At 51.8% G+C, this 26,392-nt stretch overlaps 1 protein-coding gene across 3 annotated transcripts in view; it reads left to right on the forward strand.

Moving 5' to 3' along the window:
- The window catches only part of PPARD (peroxisome proliferator activated receptor delta), a 79,129-nt gene that overhangs the window by 45,859 nt on the left and 6,878 nt on the right, over window positions 1-26,392 (forward strand). For all 3 annotated transcript variants that reach the window (XM_081245672.1, XM_081245670.1, XM_081245671.1), the window contains one exon: window positions 18,067-18,297. In XM_081245672.1, coding sequence (XP_081101798.1) covers window positions 18,168-18,297 — 130 coding nt within the window. In that variant the 5' untranslated portion in view covers window positions 18,067-18,167. The remainder of the gene's footprint in view (window positions 1-18,066; window positions 18,298-26,392) is intronic.

The raw sequence follows: 26,392 nt of genomic DNA on the forward strand, positions 1-26,392 counted from the left end.
ATTTCTCTCAAGCGAGGCCCAGAGCTTGTGTTAGGGAGAAAGCAAGGCGTTTTTGAAGGAGACTCCTGGCTTTTCTACTCAGCTTCATTACAGAAGACATTGATGCTTGTTTTAAAAGCAACTGCAATCGTGTAAAGACTATCGATCTCCCCACCATCACACTCCTCCTTCCCTCCTTCCCATTCTAAACCCTCCACGGTTGTTTATGTTGTTGGGCAGGCGTCTGTCAGCTCTGTGTTGCAGTCCCGTAAAATGGGCGTGAGGCAGACATGCAGTTCGACTACTCGCTGTTTCCTCCCAGCTGTGTATTCCGGCCATCCTGCTGTGGCACCACATCTGTGCCACCTGCAGGGTCGGCAGAGGATCCCATGACATGCACGTGCCAGAATGTTGTGTCTTGAGGTAGACTTCCTCAGCTTTCCTGCTTCATCTTGGTACTCTCTAAAATAACGGTATCTCGGGCTTCCCCGGTGGCGCAGTGGTTGAGAGTCCACCTGCCGATGCAGGGGACACGGGTTCGTGCCCCGGTCCGGGAAGATCCCACATGCCGCGGAGCGGCTGGGCCCGTGAGCCATGGCCACTGAGCCTGTGCGTCCGGAGCCTGTGCTCCGCAACGGGAGAGGCCACAGTGGTGAGAGGCCCGCATACCGCAAAAAAAAAAAAAAAAAAAAAAACGATATCTCATGTTTGTATCATGCTTTTAAAACTTTTTTTTGTTTTATTTTGCTTACTAAACACAGCACATGTTCATTGTAGAAAAACCAGATAAGCAATAAGAGAAGAAATCAAAATTACCCGTAAGGGATAACTATCATTAACATTTTGGCATATAACTTGTATAATACAAATGTTTTTCATATTTAATGTCTCCTCTGAGTTTGGCTGCTTCCATTCGGAAGGCATGTGGATATTAGTTCCATCTTACAGATGGGATAACTGAGCCACAGAGAGGTTAGAAGGTTGCCCAGAGGTACACAGCATAGTAAAGACAGAGCTGGGAGTATACTTGTCATGTAGTCCAGCACCAGTGCTCTCTCCACTGTGTCCCACTACCTTCTCACCTCCAGATAGAGAAGAGTCATGCTAGGGTCTGGATTTCAGCAGGACCTGGGCAGTTGCTATCATTTGTTGAATTGCCTTATCCAAAGGTGTCATCACCTTGATTATTGGGGGTTTCAGGAGCTGCATGATAAACCAAGGAGGAGGAGGGGTCGAGAAACCTTCCAATGACACAGCTGCAGTAAGGAGAGGCTTTGCTTCGTCTGGAGAAGATGGCTTTGGGGAGGAGGAGGGTGCAGGCTGAGACTTGGTGACCAGAGGTCAGACAGGACAGGACCAGGAATGGAAATTAGTTTGACGGAGGGCCCACTCACCAGGATACGGGAGACTGTAGCATTAGAGGGCTTCAGGAATGGAAGTGAGAAGCAGGACCCTGGAGTGGTTGAGAGCTCCCACCTTGAAGGCAGGCCAACTCCTGGCCTGCACTGCATCCTGGCTTTCCCAGTCTTTTCTGGTCCCCGCCACCCAGCTCTGCTGCGTCTCTCTCCACCCCCATCTCCTGGGCCTAGGAGCCTGCATTCCCCCTACCTAGAACACCCTACCCCTCAGCCTGTGTAAACAAAAGTCATCTGCCCATTCCTTGACTTTATTTTCTTCTCTGAACCCTTCAGTGTTTTCTCTAATGAGCATATTTTACTATTAAGATCCTTTCTGGATAACCCAGCTCTCCTTGGCCTTGACCCTTCCCTGAGGCCTCCAGCAAGAGACCATTTCCTCCCCAAGGACTCAGCCACCCTCCTCCCCTTCCCCTGTTTGTGTGCAGCCTTCCCCAAGGTGGTTGCAGGTACTGGTTTTATCTTCCTCTTAGACTGGAGTGTAAACACTTTAAAGGCTCCTGAGGATTTGTTAACTACCTCCGTATCCCTGCCCTGAGAGGAGCTGAGGCCTGTGAATGGCCTGGGCCTCCTTCCATTGGGTTGTGCTCTCTAGGTCTACCCTGTGCGAGGATTTTAGAGTCAAAGTGTGTTGACACGCCCAACACTCCTTCCTAATGGGGACAGTGGAGCCAAGAAGAATGAACCATCTCTCCCAAGGTCACCTGGCAGATTAGCAAAAGAGCTGCCCGGACCACAGGGAGGCCCCGTCAGCCAGCTGCTTCTGGACTGTGTGTTTTCCCCTCCACCCATTTCTACCAATTGATCGTAATCCTGATAAGCTCCTCTTTTGACTGGAATGGTCTGGAGAGCAGGCTCAATACCCAATACCCCGTGAAAACTGAAGCCTGAGGACAAATGATATCCACAGGGCTACTTCAGGCTGGGCTGGGAACGAAAAGCTTTTTTCCAGCTGTAAGAAGTTATCCTTTTTTTTTTTTTTTTTTTTTTAAGTTTATTTATTTATTTTTTTAATTAGTTTCTGCTTTATAACAAAGTGAATCAGTCGAAGTTATCCATTTATTCAGCAAGATTTGTTGGACAATTACTGCCTGCCAGTCACTCCTCTAAGATTTGAGGATCAATGTGATTGTAACAGATGAAAATCTCTGGCCCGTAGAGTTATATTCTTTTGGGGAGAGACAAGCAGTTAACAAATGAGTAAAAAAGTACACACACATATGTATAGGTACATACATACATATATGTGTGTGTGTATGTATGTATATAAATATTTGTGTATATGTGCATGCGCATTCTCTCTCTCTCTTTCTCTCTCTCTCTCTCTCCAGATGGTGGTAAGAGCTACAGAGAAAATTGAAGCAGGGAAGAGAAATAGAAGTACCCAAGGGTGGGCTGGGGTGATTTTAAATCAGGTGGTCAGGTTGACTGTCACATTTGAGCAAAGCCCTGAGAGGTGAGGCAGCAAGCCATGGTGAAAGAACATTTTCAGCTGGCGGGTGCAGCTGCAAAGGCCCTGAGGCAGGCTATGCCTGTTGCGTTCAGGACCAGAAAGGAGGCCGTGTGCCTGGTGCCTAGTATCCTGGGAGGAAGGTAGCAGGCAGGGGCACCAGTTCTGGAAGGCCTCCAAGCCAGTGTAAAGATGGGCAGGAAGCGCCTGGAGGGATGTAATCAGAGGAGGAACAGAATCTGACTTAAAGGGATCGGTCTGAGTGTTGTGTGGAGAGTAGTGGGGTGAAGCCAGAAGCAGAGAAGCCAGTTAGGAGGCTGTTGTGATAATCCAGGCAAGAGATGATGTTGACTTGGACCAGGATCCTAGCAGTGGAGGTGATTAGATCCTGGGTATATATTACAAGCAGAGGCAACCAGATTTGCTGACTCTTACATTTTGGCCTGATCATCTAGAAGGTTGGAGTTGCCACTTACTGAGATGAGAAAGACTTTAGGGGAAATGTCAAGGGCTTGGTTTTGGATGTGTTAGCTTGTGATGTCAGTGGGCATCCATGTGGAGATCTCAGAGAAGCTGGGAATGGAGAAATAAATAGGGGCGTCATGAGCATATTGAAGGTGTTGAGAGCCATGAGCCAGCATAGGATCATGCAGGGAGGGAACGTAGATGGAGAATGAAAGAGACCTTTAGAGATTGGGAAGAAAATTGCTGACTGGCACCAGCAAAAGAGATTGATAAGGAGCAGCCATTGAGGTCAGAGGAAAACCTGGGAGCCAAGTGAAGAAAAGACGTAAAGGAGAAAGGATCCAGCAATGTATCCCATGCTTTGGTGAGTCAAGTAACATGACTATAATACATGTTCAGTACAGAAAGTTTTAAAAGTAGAGCAACATAAAAAAAAAAAAAGTAGAGCAACATAAAAATAATAAATCACCTACCACCCTATTCGTACAAGGAAACTTCATTCTTTCTCTAGCCTTTTTTTTTTTTTGGCTGCGTTGGGTCTTCGTTGCTATGCATGGACTTTTCTCTAGTTGCAGCGAGCAGGGGCTGCTCTTCATTGCGGTGTGCGGGCTTCTTACTGTGGTGGCTTCTCTTGTTGCAGAGTATGGGCTCTAGGCATGCGGGCTTCAGTAGTTGTGGCACGTGGACTCAGTAGTTGTGGCTCGCGGGCTCTAGAGCACAGGCTCAGTAGTTGTGGCGCACGGGCTTAGTTGCTCCGTGGCACGTGGGATCTTCCCAGACCAGGGAGGGCTAGAACACATGTCCGCTGCATTGGCAGGCGATTCTTAACCACTGCGCCACCGGGGAAGTCCCTCTCTAGTCATTTTTATGGGAACCATGCTGTCTCTGTAGTTTTGTATTCTGCTATTTTTCACTTAACAAGTTATTAAATATTCTATGGAAACATGATTTTAATGGCTGGATAATACTCCATTTTCTGGGGGTGCCCTAATTTATTATCCATTCCTTTATTATTGGGCATTGAGTCATTTCTGGGGTTTTTTTCATTATTAAAAATATTTTTTTTGTTATAAAAATTGGTTTCATTATTGTAAATGACATTGCATTGAACAGCCTGGTACAGTTTCCTGTGAGAGGAATTACAAGGTCAAAGGACATGATCACTTTTAGGTGAAGCTTAAATTTGGGAGTCACATTTTCTCCTGGACAGAACTTAGCTATAGGGCTCTTCTGTGTCTCCTCTCCCCTCAGGGAGGTTCAGAAGTCACTCTGCCCTGCTGACCCCCATTTCTGCCTTCCTCCCCTCCAATTAGAGTTGGGCCGATCCGAGTTCTGTTCCCCCTCACTAGGCCTGGCCACCCCTTGGTGCGCTGCCTCTCACCTACCACCAGCCTCTGTCCCCTCCCCCAGTTTGTTCATATGGCAGCAGGAGTTAGAGCTTCCCTCAGGCTCACCGGAGCGTTAGGATGAAATAGTCCAGTGTAGGTGCTCAACACACTAAGTGAGGTCACGTACATGAAGGCGCCTTGTGAACTTTAAAGGGCTGGCCCATGTCCAAGTCTGATAGGGAGGGTGGGAGGGAGGGAGACACAAGAGGGAAGAGTTAATAGGGACATATGTATATGTATAACTGATTCACTTTGTTATAAAGCAGAAACTAACACACCATTGTAAAGCAATTACCAATAAAGATGTAAAAAAAAAGGGGGGGGGCGTATGAGTACCGGTGTCCAGTGCACGCCCCGTAACCACAACCCCACACACACAGCAGGGCCACTGAGGCACAGGCTGGTGTGCTGGCGGCGAGAGCTGGGTGTCGGAAGTTTGGGGGGCTTGGATGGAGTTGTCGGGCCCAGGGATGTGGGGGCTGTTTGTGTTAGTTGGCCTCCTGCCAAGCAGTGCCAGGTGCCACATTTGCTCCCCAGATGTGTGTGTGTCGCAGCCAGGAATCCCTAAGACCAGAACAGTGCTGGGAGGCTGGAGCCCAGGCCAGTCAGAGCAGGAAGGGATCTTGGAGTATCTAATCCTGCCCTGACCCTCTCCTCAGTGAGGATGCCAGTGAGGTGACAGGAGATGCACTCAAATCTGTGTAAGGGCCCCATATGCCTCGGCTGCTTAGCCTGGATCCTCCCGGGAATGGAACGGGCGGCTGCTTCCTGCACCCAGCCCTCCAGGGCCCTGGGAGGTGGCCTTCTCGCTCCCGCCAACACCCCAGCTGGGTTTGCTGTCACCCTGGCCTCTCGGAATCCAGCTGAAATCATCTCCAGTTCGTTTCCAAATGCTGCTCTCGCCCTGCCCATCCTCTTCATAGCCCTCCTAGGCTCTCTGCTGCCCTTCGGATAAACAGCCACATCCTTCACTTGCCCTTCAAGGCCCCAGGTGATCTCCAGCCTCAGCCAGACCGGCCGCCCCGTGCTCTCAGCACGCCAGCCGCGCAGCCCTTCTTTCTACCCCTTAGAGGTTCTGTGCCGTCCTCCTCCCTTCTTGGGGTCTCTGTCCCCCCACCTGCCTGCCTCTTAGCCAGGGACCACGTCCTCGGGACCCCCTCCCCGACCAGCCACACTAGGCTCACGTGGCGGTGTTGGTTGGCCTTTCAGCGCCCTGGTCATCGTTCACAGTTAGGTGTTTGTGTTGGGCACATGATGGTGAGTGCTTAACAAATATGTGTTAACTGAGTGAATGAAAACAGCTGGCAGCAGCCGGCACCAGAGGAAGAGCGGAGGGCACTGGCGGCATCAGCAGCTGTAGCTCCTGAGGTCCTCGGGTGAGAAGGTTCTGGAAAGGTCCCCAGCTGTGGCCCTCTGCCTCTTGGCACCCCTGCCCTTACCTCCAAAGCCTTCTCTGAGCAGGGAGGGTCCTCAGCTCTCAGGCTGCCAAGGAGAGGCCTGGCTCGCTTCTGGGCAGGCCCTTCTTTTACCTCCTCAGCATCTTTCAGTGTATTATTCAGTTTTCTTTCTTCAAAACACTTGTAAACATACCTCCCTCTCTTCCCCCCATCATGAAAGCATCCCATGCTCATTGTAAAGAATTTGAAGAACACGGAAAAATATAGTTAAGAAAATAAGAATCACCCCTCAGAGGGAAGCACCATTAACAGTTTGGGTCATGTCTTTCCGGTTTTGTTCCTGTGCATTTTGTGCATGTTTTGACATCGCTGTGGTTCTGTTGTCTGTGAAGACAAGACTTTTAGTATCTCCTCAGTCCTCCGCTGCTGACAGTCTGTGGCAGCTCGGCACATTGACCTGCGTGGGGGTCGGTGGCCGGAAGCCGGCCGCCCATCAGGCCCCTCGCTGGTCCCAGCTGAGGAGCCCTCCTGCCCGCTATGATCTCTTCTCTGGGCACGTTCTCAGTAGCTCCCTGAGGAGGTACAATAAAAGGAGGCCAGCTTCTCCTTTTATTGTAGCTTAGCTCCACTCCACAGGGCTGACAGGCTGGCTCTTGGTGGAATTGGAAGAATTCTAGAATGGGTGGCAGGGGGAGGGCCTGGCAGACTTTCCTCTGGTTCCCATACTCTCTGCACAAAACCAGCTCCCAGGCTACTCCTGGGGTGTTGGCCTCAGGGCACCTGCTGGGGTGAATCCATTCCAAGGCCACACAGGCCTCTCACGTGCCCTGAGGGGAGTAGGGTGACCGAGAGATTGACAAATGGGAGCAGAGAGCACCGTGGAGCTGCTGGTCTGGAAACCCAGGGCACTGGGTCAGTACTGGATTAATGACTCATAGGGAAGCTGGGGAGTGAGTTGGCCAGGCCCCACTCCCATGGCCTCTCTGATCCTTAAACACTCTTCGGCCCTGTAACCAGAGGCTGCTGCTCCTCATCCCCCTGCAGTGAGGGAAGGAGGAAATGCAGCTACTAGGTCGTCCCAAGGGGCGGGGGAAGACGCAGAGGTGGAGAAGGGTCCGGGCCCATCTCTCTGAAAGAAACGCAAACCCAGGGCCTCCCTGGTGGCGCAGTGGTTGAGAGTCCGCCTGCCGATGCAGGGGATACGGGTTCGTGCCCCGGTCTGGGAGGATCCCATATGCCGCGGAGCGGCTGGGCCCGTGAGCCATGGCCGCTGGGCCTGCGCATCCGGAGCCTGTGCTCCGCAACGGGAGAGGCCACAACAGTGAGAGGCCCGCGTACCGCAAAAAGAAAAAAAAAAAAAAAAGGAAACGCAAACCCAGAGCAGGGCGCCCTGTCAGCTCTCCCTTCTCACGGTTGATTGTAAGGCGGGGAATTGGGAAATTCTGGGTTTAGGTCCCTGGAATAGACCTGGAATATCACTTGCTCCATGTCATCCCCTAAGGCAAGCCAGGAGTGATGACAGTAGCAGTAGCCACAGCCCCATTTGTTAGGTGTTTACACCCAACCCTGTTAAGCATTTGCGGTGTGGTTATCTCATCCGCATGACGGCCGCTCAGCTTAGGTGGTTAGTAGGCCAGCTTTAGGGCTGAGAAACGGAAGGGTTAGCATCTCCCCCAAGTCACAGAGACGGGGGGCAGAGCCGGGGTTTGAACCCAGGCCTGACACACAAGCCTGTGGAATGAACTTCTGCGGGGTACTCGCTGCATCTCAAGGGCAGTAATACAGTAATAGGTGAAAACTCATATAGGGGCAACTGTTACAACTGGACACAGTGTGGCTGAGGTTAATGTGTTTAGTCTGTTCATTCAGAGAGTGTACGTTGAGCACCCATTAAATGCCTGGCACCGTGCGAGGTGCCAGGGACCTACCTCTGCAAGATAGATAGAGGGCATTGTGTGGGAAACTGGTAACATGGTGAGAACAGACCAGCTAACAGACGTTGCAGTTTGATGTGGTAACAGCAGATCTGGAGAGCCTGAGTCAGGGTTGCAGTAGGAAGGAACAGAATAGGACTAGTCAAGGGGAGCTTCCTAAAGGAGGAGGTGCAGGCAGGTCTGGAAGGAAAGTAGGCCTTAGCTAGTGGTGGGGATGGCATTCCAGGCTGAGGCTGGTGCGAGCCTCTGTGTTCAGAGAGTGATGCTGCACACAAGGCGAGTGGGGTGAGCTGGGGAGGGAGCCGGGGACCAGAGCCTATGGCTGTCTTTAGCACACAGCAGTTATTTTCTGGCAGGGAGTATTCAGAAGGGCTTTAACCAGGGTGTTCTTGACAGAAGCAGTTCTTGGCATCTAGACAAAGGATTCAGGGATGATGGCTCCAGACTGAGGCTAAGAGCAGCTTCCAGATCCAACAGGGCAAGGACTTACCAGCTTCTGGTCCAGTCTTACCCAGCACCACATGCAAGGCACAGCATAGTGATTAAGACTTGAGCCAACCTACCTGGACTCAAATCCTGCTCCTCCAGTTACTGTGTGACCTTGAGTCAATTACTTTCCCTCTCTGTGCCACAGTTTCCTCATCAGTCAAATGGAGATAGTAATAGCACCCGACTCTTAGGGCTACTGTGAGGATTAGATGTGTCAGTATACACACAGCTTGGTGTATTATAAACCCTTGGAGAATTGGAAGCTGGTACCATTGTGATGGAGGTGGTGGACCTGAGGCTCGGAGCTGTGACCCACCTTAGGCTCTGGTGCACGGAGAGGCCTGACAGGATGCATCACAGCTGAATGGGGCCTGACACAGAGTAACCCCACTCAGAGCATACAGCCTGCTGCTGGGTGTCAGGGAAGCTCCGTTTCCCGAGGATGACTAGACTTGGTGGAAGGATTAGGGCCCCAGGTGGCTTGGTTGCTTGAGCCCCAGACCAGGCCTCTCTGGAGCTCTGGGTCATTTGGGTTAAACTCCTAACTACCTCTGCCCGTGAAATCTACCTGCCCAGTGGGAAATGGATAGAGTCGTGCCCCTTGCCCAACTTTAGCTCCTAGAAGGGGCAAGAGGGTGGGATGCTTGTCTGGCAGGCTTTTGTGAGCGTGTATACACACAACACATGTGTGTGATGTGAATGCCAGAATCAGAGTAGCCCAGGTATTTGTTTTTGTAAGAATTTCTTTTGGTAGCGACTCCGTTTTCTGTGCAAGGGCCGCAGAGCAGCACCCCTCTCATTCTGGCTGCAGGACCCTTGTCCTGAGGACAGCACCAGCCTCTTAAGTGGGGCAAAGCTGTGACACAGTCAGAGGGTTTCTGGCACTGGCACGGTGCTGGGGGGTGGCAGTAGCAAAAACCAAGGTTTCTCAGCCACATAAAGGTTAAACCTAATGCCAGGTGCTATTTTTAGTGCCAGGACTGAAGGAAGGAAGAAGGGAACAGGGTGCACTGCAGGGAGAGTGGAGGCCGTGGTGGCAGCCACCTGTGAAAACCCAGCCTGTGGGCCGGCCCGGTGAGGTGGGGGAGGGCCTAGGGAATAAAGCGGCTCCTGGCTGGGCAAGCTGAAACCAGCGGTGGGGGCAGGCGCTGGGGAGATGGGCAGACCTCAGCTGTAGATGGAGCACCCAGGGCTGTGTGAAAATGGATGGCTTCCGGCAAACTGCAGGGATGGGCCCCAGCATGGGCTTGCATCTAAATAAGCAACAGCTCAAGGGGATGTGTGTGGGTTTTAGAGCAACCAGACTGCAGCTTCCCTCCCCCTGCAGCTGCTGTCCTTAAGAGGTCACAAACAGAAGGGACAGCTCCGGGCTGGGAAGGAACATCCACCTGGAATCCAGAGACCCTGGCCCCAAATCCAAAGCTCTAGCCAGAGCCCAGAATCACATCTGATTTCAGGAGGCCACCACTTGCACCCCAGAAACTGAGAAGAGTTCCTCTGGTCGTGGTGAAAGAACATTCTACCAGCTGATATGTGGAAGGGAAGCTGAGGCTCAGGAGCGTCAGGTGTGTAAGGTGGCCCCGTGCACACAGCTCCTCAGAGGCCGGGCTGGGCTCGGGCCCCACGGTGTTTGCACCCTGTGGTCCTCTGCTGCATTCTCTCACGTGTTCTCTGAGAGACGCCTGTCAGGCCAGGCGGGCCTGGGCTTTTTGTCACTTTCCTCATCTGCCCAGGGGAGCCCACGGGGCTGGCCTTGTGGGGACTTGTGAGGATTGGGCCGAGCCTGCCATGCAGTGGGAACTCAGTCAGCTCCTGCCCCTCCCTCCAGGATTCAGTCCCAACAGTGACCTCTGTCCCGTCTCCCAGGGTCACTCAGAGCGTCAGAGGATATGAGGGAACGTGTGAGAAAATATTTTGTTGAGTATCTGGACAGGGAAGTGTTGTTTTTCCTCCTCTGTTTCCACCTGCCCGGTGTGCCTGCAGTCCTCACACCCCTCTCTCCCTGGCTCTCATCACCACAGCCTGTGTGATTTCCCCGTGTCCACTGACACCCAGGCTACACAGATCCCCAAACAGTTTGTTCTAATCAGCCTCATCCGCTTACTCCTGTGGTCAGTGCCACCACTGTGCTTCTGGCTCCTGGGTGTCCCATCATCTGCCCCCTCTGTCACCGTGCTGCCCATCCTCTTGATGCTGCTCCTCAGAAACCTCCTGTAGCCCCTTCAGCCACAGGCCTGGTTGAGGGTCTCTCACCACTCACCTGCCCCTGCCTCCTCCACTTCCAGGCTTTTCAATCCTGTGGAGCATGAGGAATCAGCGTCTGTGGTCCTTGTTATTTAGATAATCGCCGATTTTTGTAGAGCATTTTATACGAGCCGCGACGGTCACACACTGCTCTTGGTGATCACCGAGGTCCTTTACAGTGCTGTCACCAACCCCCTCCCCCCAGTCCCACTCTCCTCCTTTATCCTGCTGCTATTTCAGTCAGGATTGTGTTCAACTGCACGAAACCGAAATCTGGCAAACAGCGCCTTGTGAAATAGGCATTTAATTTTTCCACCTAGGGACTCCCCTGATGGTCCAGTGGTTAAGACTCTGTGCTCCCAATGCAGGGATTCCAGGTTCAATCCTTGGTCAGGGAACTAGATCCCACATCCATGCTGCAACTAAAGATCCCGCATGCCACAACTAAGACCCGGCACAGCCAAATAAGTAAATTAAAAAAAAAAATTTTTTTTTCCCACCTAATAAGTAGTCTGTAGACAGGCATTCTAGGGTTAGTTCAGCAGCTCCGTGATGCTGCGGTGACCCGGCTCCTTCCTCCTTTCTGCCCCACCCTCTTGACCTCTGTTTCCAGAAGACCTTCTAGTAGATTTCTTTCTTTTTTAAGTCTTTATTGAATTTGTTGCAATACTGCTTCTGTTTTATGTTTTAGGGGGTTTTTTTTTGGCCGCAAGGCATCTTAGCACCCCGACCAGGGATCAGACCTGCACCCCCTGCATTGGAAGGCGAAGTCTTAACCACTGGACCACCAGAGAAATCCCTAGATTTCTGTTTACATATTGTTGGTCAGAATCATCACATGAACACTGTAGCTTCCAGAGAGTTTGGGAAATTGAGTGTGTAGCTAGGCACGTGGCTGATCCAGAGAAAATGGGGACTCAGTGAGAAAGAAGGGGAATTGGAATTGGGTAGCAGCTGGAAGTGACTGCCCCAGGTGGCGGCTTCTCGTTCCTCGTCAGAACCATGTGGCGGGAACTGCACCTCTGAGCATTTCCCTTGCTCTGGGTCTGGTGATTCCCAGGTTTAATGCTCAGGGATGAGCAGGGATTGATCCTTGAGGAACCAATTTATGCTAACCAGACTCACATCCCTGCAAATGGGGACAGTTCATGCATCGTGAATGAGTAAAGCAGCCTAGGAGTGACAGCTGGAAGCAGTGAAGACACTGCCAGTGGAGAGCGCGATTCCAGGTAAAGGGACCGCCACTGCCTAGTCCCTGGGTGGCGGGGGGGGGAGTGGGGGCCAGGGGCATGCAGGCCAGTTTTGCCCTATTTTCAAGAGAAGCCAGGGAAGTCCCTTGGCGGTCCAGTGGTTAGGACTCTACACTTTCACTGCGGAGGGTGTGGGTTCAGTCCCTGGTCAGGGAACTAAGCTCCCACAAGCTGTGCAGTGCGGTCCCCCCACTCCCCGCAAAAAAGAAGCCAGAAAGCCAGATTTTTTTAAGCTTTTTTTAAAAACTATTTTGAAAAAGTCTAGGGTTACAGAAATATTGTAAAGATTACCAAACTTACCAAAACTAAGAAATAATGCTGGTACAATGCTATTAACTAAGCAGATTTTACTTGGAACTTCCCAGTTTTCCACCACTGTCCTCTTTCTGTTCCAGGATCCAGTCCACCACCCTACGTTGCATTTGGTTGTAATGTCTCTGTCTGTGAGACTTTCTCAGTCCGAAAACTAGAATTTTACGTGACTTCTCCCAAGTTTTCCCATTCTGCTGCAATAATTTGGAAATTATACACTCTATTTACAGTGTCTTAGTGGTTACCTTTGAAATTTTTCCGTGTACATTTGACTGAACTGTAAAGTTTATCAACATCTCCAGTTGTCTCCTGAAAAATAAAAGGACTTGAGCAATTTAACGCTGATCACGCCCTCTCACCTTCCACGTTATTGTTTGTAAGTTTTGCTTTTTTATTTTATTCCGATTTAAATTGTTTTTAGAACAGGTAGCATGCCTATAGTTCAGAATTTAAAAGGTACAGTACTAATACAACATTGTAAATCAACTATACCCCAATAAAAATTTTTTTAATAAAATAAAAATAACAGGTACAGTGAAAAATCTCTGTCCCATCAGTAACCCAGACACTCAGTTCCCTCCCCAGAGGCAACCAGCGTTCCCAGTTCTTAAGTAGCCTTCCAGCGCTATCTTACACATACACAGTCAAATCCAGCTTCATTGTATCTTCTTTGCACAAAGTATAGCTCTTCACTTCATTCTGCATATTGCTTTCTTCCCTTATTAACATATCTTAGAGATACTCCCAAATCAGTCCATAAACATCATCATTCTTGTTTATGGCTGTCCCCTGTTAATGGACATCTAGCTTGTTCCCCACACATACTGGTCAAGTAATACTGTAATGAGTAACCTTGTGCTAATACTTTATGTCACTGTACTTCAGTGGAAGGATAGCTATAAGATACAACCTAGAAGTGGTATCTCTGGATCAAAGGGAATGTGTCCTGTTATTTAGATAGATGTAGCCAAATTACCCTCTTTAGAGGTTGTGCTAATTTACCTTTCCAGGGGGACATGTGAGATGATGTTTCCCCACGTGCTTAGCCACAGAGTGTTAGCATCTGTTTTGGGTTTGTTTTTTTTAAAATAAATAATTTATTTATTTTTGGCTGTGTTGGGTCTTTGTTGCTGCGTGTGGGCTTTCTCTAGTTGCAGTGAGTGGGGGCTACTATTCCTTGCAGTGCGTGGGCTTCTCATTGTCATGGCTTCTCTTGTTGCGGAGCACGGGCTCTAGGCGCACAGACTTCAGTAGTTGTGGCACGCAGGCTTCAGTACTTGTGGCTTACGGGCTCTAGAGCTCAGGCTCAATAGTTGTGGCGCACGGGCTTAGTGGCTCCGTGGCATGTGAGATCTTCCTGGGCCAGGGCTCGAACCCATGTCCCTTGCATTGGCAGGCAGATTCTTAACCACTGCGCCACCAGGGAAGCCCCATGAATATTAGCATCTGTTTTAATCTGATTGTAAAAAGTATATTTCAGTGTTGTTTTAATTTGCATTTCTCTTTTATGAATGATGTTGAGCGTTTTTTCATATGTTTAAGAACTAAGTGTATATACCTTTTCTGTGTATATTTTTTGCATCCTGGGCCCGTTTTTCTTTTGGATTGCTGGTCTTTTACTTAATAATTTGTAGGAACTATTTTAGGGCCATTAGCCCTTTGTCTGATGAGTTGCAAATACTTTTCCCAGTCTATTATCTGGGGTTTTGTTTTTTTTTTTCTCTTATGATGGTTTTTTCACCTTGTAGTAAGTTTTGTATTTTTATGAAATCAAATTTATTAATTTTTTTTACCCATTATGCTTTATGGGCTTAGTATCTACCTTAGCTCTTCTCCCACTTAGCTTTTCAACACTTTTTATAATTCATGTATTTTTGTTTTAACTTTAAAACCTTTGATTTATTTGGACCTTGTCTTTGTATAAGATGTAAGGTAGGGATCCAGATGGTTACTCACTTGTCCCAATACTATTTATTGAAGAATCCATCTTTTCTTTTTGATTTGGAGTGCCATTTTTATAACATTTAAGTCCCATATGTATTTGTATCTGTTTATGGACTTTGTGTATTCTCTTTCAATGATTATCTATTCACGTGCCAGTACCACACTGTTGTAATTACCATAGCCCTACTATATAATTCTTTTTATTTCTCTTCAGCTAATTCCCTATCATGTTTGCCAGAGTACCTCCACTCAGCCTCTTTGCTTTCTTCAAGTCTCATCTTTTACTCTCAGTAGACCACCATTCCTCCTACTTAAGTTAACTAACAAGAGTGAAGTCACTCCCTATGAGCTTTAGCACACCGCCACCACCACCCCCATACACACTGCTGTGATACTTTGTATTTTCCTCATCCTGTGCCCTTGAATTATTCCTCTTCCATCAATCATCCTGCCCCAACTTCCCCCTTGAATCTTCAGACTGTCTTTCTCTGAAGACCTCTCCTCTAGCCACTGCTTACTTGAGCCTCCGCTATTCCAAAAAAATATTTCCTGGCTTTGCTACTTTTTCAAGCTACATCCTCTTGTACATTCCTTTCTGTGACATATTCATTAAAAAATTAGTCTCTATTCATTGTCCCAGCTTACTTGCTGCCACTTATTCTTCAGAGCTCAGGTTTCCATCCCCACCACTTGGTTGAAATTTGTATAACAAGGTCAAAGATGACCTCACAGTCACCAGATTCAGTGGCCATGTGTCAGTTTATCACCCTTGAACTCTGCAACATTTGAGATTGTTGACCGCCCACTCCACCCAAAAAAACAGCCCTTCCCTTGTCTCTGAGACATCCGGCTGTCCCGAGTCTCTCCTGTCTCTGGCCACTGCCTCACTGTCTGCTCTGGTGCCTCTGCCTCTGTCCTCCCTTGACGTGTCACTTTCCTTTGGTGAAATGATTTCCTTCTTGCTCCTGTCACGTCAGTGAAGATCCCCCCCCTGCCCCCGACAAATCTCCAGATCCCCAACTCCCCAGCTCTTAGACTCTAGTACTGAATTTCCAAACTGCCTTTAGGATACCAATTAAGAGGTCATTGTATCAATCCAAACAAGGGAAAATGAAGGCCTTGTAGAAAGGAATGATTAAGAGGGAACGATTTACCATCAGCTGGAAGTTGCTTTACTGTGGCACAGCGGTTCTCAAGCTTAGCTGCACGTTACAGTCACCAAGGGAATTAAAAATAAAAATCCTGATGCCCAGGACGTCCCTGTTGGTCCAGTGGTTAGGAATCCGCCTTCCAATGCAGGGGACACGGGTTCGATCCCTGGTCGGGGAACTAAGATCCCACATGCTGCGGAGCAACTAAGCCTGCACACTCTAGAGCCCACGTGCCACAACTAGAGAGAAGCCCACACGCCACAACAAAAGATCTCATGTGCCACAAATAAGTCCCGATGCAGCGAAATAAATAAATAAATAAATAATATTAATTAAAAAAAATCCTGATGCCCAAGCTGCTTCCCAAACCAATCAAATGAGAATCCCTGAGGATGAGCCCAGGCATCCATATTTTTAAAAACTCCCCAGTGGAGATCGGTGCCTGCAGCGAGGAAGGCACTGCCCTGGAAGGGAAGGCTACCGCCACCCCTGAGAGCCAGGAGCCCCAGGCCAAAGGGGCAGAGGCTAGCGCTGCCTCAAGGGAGGAGACACAGAAGAGGCAGGGCCCCAGGCCGCAGAGCCATCCACTCCCTTGGGGCCGGAGAGTGGCCCTACACCAGCGAGCGAACAGAATGAGTAGCTGGGTGGGGGCCGGTGGGTGATCTCTAAGCTACAAAAACTGTGCTGTCCTTGTGAGGTCACTGCCTGGACCTGGTGCCCTGGCTGCCTTCCTGTGCCCAGAAAGGAAGGGGTTGTTGCCCCCTAGCCACGTTCCCTCTCCTCCTCTCCCTCCTGTGGATTCTCCCATCATCCATCTGGTCTTCCTCTTAAGGCCAGTCGAAGATGGTCCCTTGCAGTTTCCCAAGTTAGGTTAGTGATATGAAATGCTCCTGCCCCTGTCCCTGCCTCCTTCCCTGTCCCCACCTGTGCAGAAGGCAATTGCTGGTTTTCTTCCCAAATTCTTCTCCAAGTAGGTTTTGTTTACTCCCCAAATCCCTGAGCCAGAAGTGGGGGTGCCTACACTCCCACACCCTGAGTGTCCACCTTCCCCTGCTGCGTTTGTAGTCTCTTGTGCTGTGCCTAGTGGCACCTGGGCTGGGGAGGACACTGCCTCTGCCTAGGTTTTTATAAATGTCTTACTCAAGTTCAAACCTCCAAAAAAGAAAAAAAAACAACTCCCCAGTGATTCCAGTATAGCCAAGTGTGCAGGCCTAGAGGAGAAAGAGAGAGGACTGGAGTGTCAAATGATTCCCACCTTCTGGCTTTGATAGGTGGGTAGTTGGGCATTTGGGTCACTGAAGTAGAGATTACCAGAGGAAGAGAAGGGCGGGCTTAGGGCCAGATGGTGGCTCCTTTTTGGATAGGTTGAGTTTGAGCTGCCTGTGGAACATCCAAGATAAAGTCCCACAGATGCTTGCATTTCCCTAAAGCAGGTCTTTTCTGCTGTTAATCTTCCAGGCCTGCAGCACCACAGGACAGAGTCTAGTTACACTCCCCACGTCAGGGCATTTGAAGTGCTCACGCCTGGATAAAACCCACCTTCCCAGCCCGCCCTTCAAATCCTCTCTCCTACAGCACCCCACGCCTCAGCCAACAGGGTCCCTCACCACTCCTCACTGTGCTGCCTCAATGTCTTTTCTCAGGCCGTATTCTTTTTTTTTTTTTTTGTGGTACGTGGGCCTCTCACTGTTGTGGCCTCTCCCATTGCGGAGCACAGGCTCCGGACGCGCAGGCTCAGCGGCCATGGCTCACAGGCCCAGCCACTCCGTGGCATGTGGGATCTTCCCGGACCGGGGCACGAACCCGTGTCCCCTGCATCGGCAGGCGGACTCCTAACCACTGCACCACCAGGGAAGCCCCTCAGGCCGTATTCTTGAGAGGTGTTCCCTGCCGGGAGGACTCTCTCCCACAGCATCTGTAGCCTTACCCCCTCTGACTGCGGCATCTGTGGACAGTATTTTACTTGCTGAGGGTTGGAACTGCCCCCTCCTGGGTGATGTAGACACGGGGGTCACCACCGAGTAACCCAGATTCCAGGACAGAGTGCATCGCCCCTTGCCTGACAGCTCTGCCTTGAGCGTCTGGTTGCAGATCTGCTGTCAGCTGTGAGCCTAGCGTGGCAGGGGCTCGTGCCTTTTTCCCACACCCAAACACGAAGGGTAGGATCCACTCCCTTGAAGAAAGGTGGCTTAGGAGAGCGATGATTCTTGGGCCTGGGTGCTGGTGGGGACAGGATGGGGGTTGGGAGATCTGATGCATATCAGGACCTCCAAGAGGACTGGAAAATTTGAAAAAGCCCCTCAAGTCATTCTCATGTGGCTCCTGTAGGTTCAGGAGGCTCAAAGAGCAGGATGCGGGGAAAGGTGGCACAGGGGTGTGTCACCCCATCTGGCTAACGGAAGCTGCTCTGAACCCCACAAACCTGCCACAAGAGCCAGGTGGGCAAAGGGTGGAGGGGCAGTGACCTGTGATGGCAGGATTAGAGGTTCGCACTACAGGGATGAGTCGCTCCTGCTCTGCTGGGGCAGGAGCGGCAGAAGCGCCCCTCCAGTCCCCCCAGATGGTGGCCCTCGGTCCTGCCCCACTCCATCACCCTCTCGTCCTCTTCCCTGCCTCCCCAACCTCTCCCTGTCTTCTCCTTTGCCCAGGCTGACAGGAACTGCCCTGTAGAGGTCCATCTGTGTTCAGACCCAGAAGATGCCAGAGCTATGACCGGGCCTGCAGGCGTGGTGCCGAGGGGAAATCAGCCATGGAGCAGCCACCGGAGGAAGCCCCTGAGGTCCGGGAAGAGGAGGAGAAAAAGGAAGTGGCAAAGGCAGAAGGAGCCCCAGAACTCAATGGGGGACCAGGGCACTCACTTCCTTCCAGCAGCTATACAGGTAAGGGGGAGCAGGCAGGGGACATGGGGCAGAGGGGGCACAGATGGGGTTTGGGGGACAGGGAGCCTGGCCCTCTGCTAACAGCATCATCATGGGGTGCAGGGCAGCAGGGTGGTTAAGGACTGAAGCCAGACAGCCCAGGGTCACACCCCTGCTCTGTTGCTCATCAACTGCAGGATTTTGGGCAAGTTGCACCCCTTCTTCCTGTAAAACAGACAGGGATTATAGGGGACAGGCTTTTGTGAGAATGGCATGAGTTAGCCTGTGTAATGCACGTTGTCCTCATTATTATTCCACCTCTCCTACCACAAGGGATCTGGGACACATGTGCATCAACAACATGCCAGAAAGATCATCTGTACCTGTGATTGTTAGGATCAGTCAGAACACACAACTCAATCTGGTACTAATTACACATCATCAAGGTGCATTGTAATTAGGCAGATGCTAAGCACTTAGTGAGAACGACTGGAATTAATACTTTTGTGTAGCCAGACAGATTTTAGCTTCTCTTGTCTAACTTGTTGGTTCCCCTTTATCTACTGCCAGCAGCAGTGTAGACGTTTTCCTCTGGTACCTTGTACTGTGGTGTCCTCATCTTCATCATCATCATCATCATGTTATGTCCACCTTCAAGGGCACCCAGACGCTGCACCCCGCCCTCAGCCCCTGGCTCTCCCTGCTGCTGCCGCCGCCCCTTCCGTGCTCCCTCTACCTGAGTGCCAGCACATTTGGCTGGTCCTCGCTCCCTTCCCTCAGAGGGTCCTCAGCGTCAGTAGAGGATGTGCTGCCGGGAGGGGCAGCCTGATTTTGCTGCTGGCTTCAGCTGAAGGGGATCCTGACCACAGGTGGTGATTCAGAGCAGCCGAGCAGGCCTGCCCCACAGAGATGCGTTCTGGCTCCCTGTGTCTGCATGGGGAGAAGGAGGCAGGTGATGTCAGGAGTTAAGCCAGGGTGGGGGCTCTTGGGGTGGGACAGGCTCCTGCTTGAGCCTGCACCTAAGAGAGGCCTGAATCCTTGGGCCTTGCTTGCTGCTTTGAACCTACAAAGCAGAGTCCTGGGATTTTGCAGAGGTTCTTCCTCTTCAGGGCACACGGTGGGGTAGGGTGAGGGGAGAGCCACCATCCAGTCCCTCTGATCCCACCAGACACCCTGGAACGACCAGAGTAGGCCCAGTGTGATTTCAGGGCTTGAGAGAAGGCATCCCCTACCCCCCAGGGTAGCCTACTCCCTGTCGGTTGGCCGATGGCTTTGCAGACCCAACCTTTCTCAGGAGAGAGGAATGAATGGCTGACCTGCACACAGGACCTGCACACACTGTCCTGAACTTGAGACAAGTGGGGAGGCTTAGGAGGCAGAGGGGAGATACTGGGAGCTAAGAATGAGCAAGAGTTGTCACTGAGGACACCAAGGGAGAGTGGAAGAGGAAGAGAGGGCCCTGGGGTTGGTGGCCTCACTGCCTACCCTAGCCCACACTGCCCCCATGGCTGGCCCAGGCACGTAGAAGTACCTGCGGTGTGGTGTCCTGTCCTGGGGTTTCCTACACACGCTGTGGGGACCATATCCCCAAATGATAGGCTGTTTGCATGCAGACCAGAGTGTGGTAGCTTGTGCAGAAGCGGGCGAGGTGGGCATGGTGATGGTGTCTCGGGGAGCTGTACTGGTGGGATTTAGGGCACGTGGGGAGACGTCTGGGGCAGAAGTTACCCAGCCAGTCTCACAGTGCTGTGTATGATGTTGTGTTTAATAGATTCCGTTTATCAGTAAATGGATGAATTGGCGGTAGAAAGACTTACTCGTTCAGTAATTGAAATGGAGGGGCCTGTTTAACCTAATCATCAGGTGAAAGCCAGAGTGTGTAAAATTCTACAAGACAAGCCCCCCACCAGAAAAACAGAAGCGGGTAATTCAGGGTAGGACAAATACAAATGGCCAGAAAACATGAAACATTTTTCAGTCTACTCAATAGTCAAAGAAGGAATCTTCAGATGAGATGTCATTTAGCCTGTCAGATTGGCAACGAGGCCTGGGTTAGCCAGATGGTGAGGACGTGGCCCTGCAGTAGTCCCCGAGGGTGGTAGGGGCAGCTGGGCAGTGCAGGCCATTACTACTTAGCGTGCATTCCTTTGGCCCTGCAGTTCCTCTTTTAGGAATGTATCCAGTGTAAATACTCGCTCAGCGTGCACAGAGATTTCCACACTTATCTACAAGAGCAGTGCTCATAATAGCAGAAAATTAGAAAGTGCCCATGTGTGGGGAATTGGTTATATAAACTGTGGTAGAGCCATATGGTGGGATGCTCTGCAGTCATTAGGTCTCTGTATACTGACAGTGAAGTAAGTTCCTGACAACTTGGGGATCCCATTGTTTAAAATTCCTTATAGGGCTTCCCTCGTGGCGCAGTGGTTGAGAGTCTGGCTGCTAATGCAGGGGACACGGGTTTGAGCCCTGGTCTGGGAGGGTCCCACATGCCGCGGAGCAACTGGGCCCGTGAGCCACAACTACTGAGCCTGTGCGTCTGGAGCCTGTGCTCCGCAACAAGAGAGGCCGCGATAGTGAGAGGCCTGTGCACTGCGATGAAGAGTGGCCCCTGCTCGCTGCAACTAGAGAAAGCCCTTGCACAGAAACGAAGACCCAACACAGCAAAAATAAATTAATTAATTAATGAACTCCTACCCCCAACATCTTCTTAAAAAAAAAAAATCCTTGGGCCTCCCTGGTGGCGCAGTGGTTGAGAGTCCGCCTGCCGATGCAGGGGATACGGGTTCGTGCCCCGGTCTGGGAGGATCCCATATGCCGCGGAGCGGCTGGGCCCGTGAGCCATGGCCGCTGGGCCTGCGCATCCGGAGCCTGCGCATCCGGAGCCTGTGCTCCGCAACGGGAGAGGCCACAAGAGTGAGAGGCCCGCATACCGCAAAAAGAAAAAAAAAAAAAAAAAAAAAATCCTTATATATCTTAGAAGGCACTGGAAGAGGACACTCAAATAGCTAGTGAGGCTACTCTGAGGAGTAGGATTGTGGGTGGAGGGGATTTGTCAGATGCTGCCTGTGTGCCCTTATGTGTTTTTCTCACCAAGCCTGCAGTATTCTCATAACTTACTCTTTTTTTTTTTTTGCGGTACGCGGGCCTCTCACTGTTGTGGCCCCTCCCGCCATGGAGCATAGGCTCCGGACGCACAGGCTCAGCGGCCATGGCTCACGGGCGGCACGCGGGATCCTCCCGGACCGGGGCACGAACCCGCGTCCCCTGCATCAGCAGGCAGACTCTCAACCACTGCGCCACCAGGGAAGCCCTTCTCATAACTTAAAAAGCAAATGCATTACTTTCTTTAAAAGGGTAAAATAAATTAGTTGTTGTTTTCTTAAAAAAAAAAAAAAAGCCAGCCAGTGAGGGGCCCTGAAGATAGAGCTTCTTGTGTTGGGGATCACACAACCCAGGGCTAGAATCCCAGATCTGCCTCTGTGGACTGTGGTCCTTGCCAGTGCCCGTACCTCTCCAATCTCAGGCTCTTTGCCTTTTAAGGCTGCATCCTGGGACTTCCCTGGTGGTCTAGTGGTTAGGATTCCAGGCTTTCACTGGGGTGGCCCAGGTTCAATCCCTGGTCGGGGAAGATTCCACAAGCTGCGTGGTGCGGCCCCAAAAAAAAAGCTGCATCCTGCCCATCTCAAGGGCCGGCTGGGTGAGGAGTCAGTGGTGGCATGTGACACACCACAGGCACTGGTCAGCACGTGCTGGCTCCCTGCCCCACCCCGTGAGTCTATGACTTTGGCCTCTGGAGTCCCCTCAGGGACCCATGAGGATGAGGCACAGTCTCAAGCCCTGAAACAGCAGGAAGGCTGCACAGTTTGCTTTCCTTCTGACCCTCCAGAGGTTCTGCGCTTACCCTGTGCATCTCTGTACCAGGCTCAGCACCTGCCAAGCCCCTCCCCCCACCCAGGAGGCGGACAGGACAGGCCTCATCGTTAGCGCTCAGCAAAGAGGAAGCTCGCGTGGCCGGGTCCCCCCGGCTGGGCAGGGGCAGCTGAGCCAGCGTTCACCTCCCCACTCCCACCCTCTTCCTCTCTTGCTTCAGTGATGAAGGTCCCAGTCACACCCAAGAAAGAAGTCAGGGGTCTCAGCGCAGGGCTGAGGAAGATAAAGTGTCCTTCCTCTTGGCCGTGATGCCTCCTCTCAGTCAGCAAGTGCTTGGTGGGTGTCCAGCAGGGGTCAGCCATCCAGTGAAGGGCAAGGCTGAGTGCCTGCCCTGAGGAGCCCACAGTCCAGGCCAACAGAAGTAAGGAGGCTGCTTGGTAACCCAGCCCCAGAGTCCTACAGAATTGGCCCTGACTTCAGAAGCTGTTTGCCTTTGGGGCTCTGCCAGCAAAGTAAATAGACAGGGCTGTTCCCTCTGGGCCACCCTCACAGCTATGACAACAGCCTATCTCCAGTGATGGAGACTAGATATACAGGAGAACTCTCGACTACACTAATGACGTGAATAAGGTCAATAGCGTCTGTTTGCTGAACTTGTAATCAGAGATGGTGCAACTGATACTTCACTCTCTGCGTGACAGGGGTAGTGCTTATGCTGAGTCCAAACATTCGAATAATGGCATAGTGTTATCCTTGGCAGTGACGCATCTCATAATCACGAACTGTTGATTAGTAGTAATGAACACATGTACACACACGAACACACACATATACGGAAAGTCACAGAGTGCAGTGGGTAAGAGCTCAGCCCTAGGGGTTGGATGGTTCTGGGTGATAATTCTCACGCTGCCACTGTTAGGGTTCTCTAGAGAAACAGAAACAAGAGGAGGTGCGTGTGTGTGTGTGTGCGCGCGTGTGTGTGTGTGTGTAGAGAGAGAGAGCGAGGTTTATTTTAAGGAATTGGCTCATATAATTGTGAGGGTTGGCAACTCGAAATTCTGCAGGCAGGCCAGCAAGCTGGAGACCTGGGGTTGCTGATAATGTAGCTCAAGTCTGAGGCAGCCTGGAGGCAGAATTCCTTCTTCCTTGGGGAGGCCTTGGTCTTATTTTCTTCAGGCCTTCAACTGACTGGCTGGGGCCTGCTCACATTGTGGAGACTCATGATTTAAATTTCAATCACACCTAAAAAATACCTTCACAGTAACAGGTAGACTGGTGTTTGACCAAAAGCTGGATTCCATGGGTACTTGGCCTGGCCAAGCTGACATAAAATTAGCCATCAGAGGGCTTCCCCGGTGGCGCAGTGGTTGAGAGTCCGCCTGCCTATGCAGGGGACACGGGTTCGTGCCCCAGTCCGGGAAGATCCCACATTCCGCGGAGTGGCTGGGCCCGTGAGCCATTGCCGCTGAGCCTGCGCGTCCAGAGCCTGTGCTCCACAACGGGAGAGGCCACAACAGTGAGAGGCCCGCATACCGCAAAAAAAAAACACAACAAAAAACCAAAAAAACAAACAAACAAAATTAGCCATCAGAGCCGCTCTCAGCATGTCACTTAGCCTTCTGAGCCTGTTTCCTCACCTATGAAACAGGTGTTAAGAAGACCTGCCTGAAGGGTTGTTTTATGGGTCACGTGAAGCTAATGGTGTAAAGCGTCCAGTAGAGGGCCTGGAACACAGTAGGCATGCACTAAAAAAGAGGTGTTATTGCTCCAAACACACAGCCCTTGCCGGGACTCAGATTTAGGGTCAAATCCCAGTCCCACCATGTATTGGACAGGTAATCTTGGACAGATTCCTTAACTTCCCGAGCCTCAGTTTCCTCACCTTTAAATGGTGGCAGTTACTGTCTTCCAAGATGATTTGAAATGATACTAATGAGCATAAAGACACTAACACGTTCGGCACTTAGTAGGGGCCTGATAAACGCTGGTTCTTTCCCCTTCCCTCCCAGGACTGTTAGAGGCAGGCCCTCAGGAGGGGTTTGGGAGGCCAGGCAGGTAGGGTGTGGCTGGGGCAGAAGTTCAGAGGTGGGGCTCAGGGCCCAGATGATGGCCATCAGGTGAGCAAGGGCATCTCCTGAGAGCAGAGGAGGAGGCCAGGTGAGAGGCCTGCCCTGGGCTGGCCCAGGAGAGTGGCTTTGCCGGCAGACAGCCCTCAGAGGGCGAGCCCAGGGTGTCTTCCATCCAGCATGCCCGGGGGTCCCTGAGGCAGAGGATCCCTGAGGCAGGGGCTCCCAGTGGGAGGGAGGGCCTCTCGGAAGCCCAGTCTCCTGCTAAGAGGTCATGGGGTGGGGGGACCTTCAGAAGCTGGTCCCTTGAATGGGGAGCATTCTGCCATCATGACTTTTGGGTAGGATGTGATGGTGATTGGAGGATAAAGTCTTAAGCCAGGTGGTCAACAAGGAAGAAAAGGAACCTTTATCTTTGGAAAACTCACCACGAAGTGATGGGATACCCCAATACACATGTACCCCACAACAAAACCTACCCCTGTAGGATACATACACTCCACCCGCCCCAGCCCCTCATCTCCCCTGCCTCTTTCTACCTCGTGTGTCAGTTATTCGAGTTCTCTTATTCCCTTCAAATAGGCGGGGGTGGGGTGGGGCCCTTGTCCCATCATCCTTCCGCCCCAGGCTTCCCGGACTACCTATACCCATCCACCACCTGGGGGGCAGGACACGCCCAGGGCCCCCACGCTGCCCTGGGTCTCTTTCCCCCCCTAGTCCAGTTCGCCACTCTTCCTGACTGGGGCCCCCCTGGGACACTCACCCTGGGCCTCTCCCTAAAATCCAGAGCCCTGGCTGCCTCGATGGTCCATGGGGCTTGGGCACTTTGGCTTCTTCCAGGGTGAGCAGGGGCGGCGGCGGCAGGCCAGAAGTGAGAGGAGGCTAGGTCTTGTTCGGGGCTCTCCGGGCCTCATAAGCAGAGGACCCTCCTCCCCCACCTTGGGTTTCTGTGAAGCCATGGGGAAGAAGAACAAGTAGCCAGAGGAGGGAAGAGGCACGGCCCCTGCCTGTGTGGGCCCATGCTTGGGAGCTGCAGAACTGCAGCTTTCTGATCCTAGGAAGCCTCATCCTAACTGAAGCTGATATTTCCGCAGCACTTCCAAGGTCCAGGAACTTTCTCTGTTAACTCCCCTGTTCCTCACGGTGACTCTGAGACACATGCTCCTGTCACCTCCATTTGCAGAGGAGGAGACAGGCCCAGAGGGCAGAGCTGGGTTGTGAGCCTCGGACCCCCGACCTGAACTCAGGCTGTGTGGCTCCTGAGGCCATTCTCACCCCCTAGGCGGGCTGCTTCTGAGCACCCGGAAGCCAACTTGGGGGTCATCGAAGCCCTGACCTTTGAGCCCAGAGAGGGGAGCAGTCACCTTCCCTGACCACTTCACGCCCAGTCCTGCACCACGCTGCCTGCCCCGCCGCTGGCCTTGCCACTCGCTACCTTGTGTCCTAGTGTTCTTACCTCAGCTGGTTGAGGGCAGGGTCTGACTCCTGCTCTGCACACAGCAGGTGCTCATCAAATGTCTGTGGAATGAAAAGGTAGGGTGGCATTGCCATGTGCCGTACCAACAGCAACCAAGTGACCAGACACCTGCCAGGCCTCCAGGGCCACAAGGGGGATGAGGAAGGCACCACCAAGAGGTGGGAACAGACTGAGATGATAGGTCACTGTGGACCAGACTCAGTGGAGGAGGTGGCTTTTGAGATCCAAAGGGAACGTGAGTAGAGACGTGCCGAGTCTAGCAGAGGAGACAGACGTGCAAACCACATAAACAACAACGCTTACAAGAAGTGCCAGAAACCAAACATGCACACAGACCACACAGATCGGGGGAGGAAGTGCCGGAAACCCTCCCTGCTCGGCATCTGCGCAGGTCTCTACAGAGCGGTTTTACATGTTATCTCGTTTTCTCCCAGCAGACGGTAATGTGAATCCCATTGCCCCCCCTATAACGCCGGCAGGAGCTGCGGGTCCTGCGCGGCCCCTCCAGCCCCCCGGGCGCTGAGGCCAGGACACCCAGGCAGCCTGAGGACCACTTAGTCCAGAGGCGCTGAGCGCCTGCCCCGCGTCCAGCAGCAGCGCCCTGGTGGACAGAGTCCCTGCCCCGAGGCCCTTATGTCCTGGTGCGGGGCGTCCAATGCTGAGTGAACACAAAGACTCCGGAGAAGACCAGAAGGGCTCG

The sequence above is a fragment of the Mesoplodon bidens genome (genome assembly GCF_964165515.1).
Source record: "Mesoplodon bidens genome assembly, chromosome: 10".
Taxonomy (NCBI): domain Eukaryota; kingdom Metazoa; phylum Chordata; class Mammalia; order Artiodactyla; family Ziphiidae; genus Mesoplodon; species Mesoplodon bidens.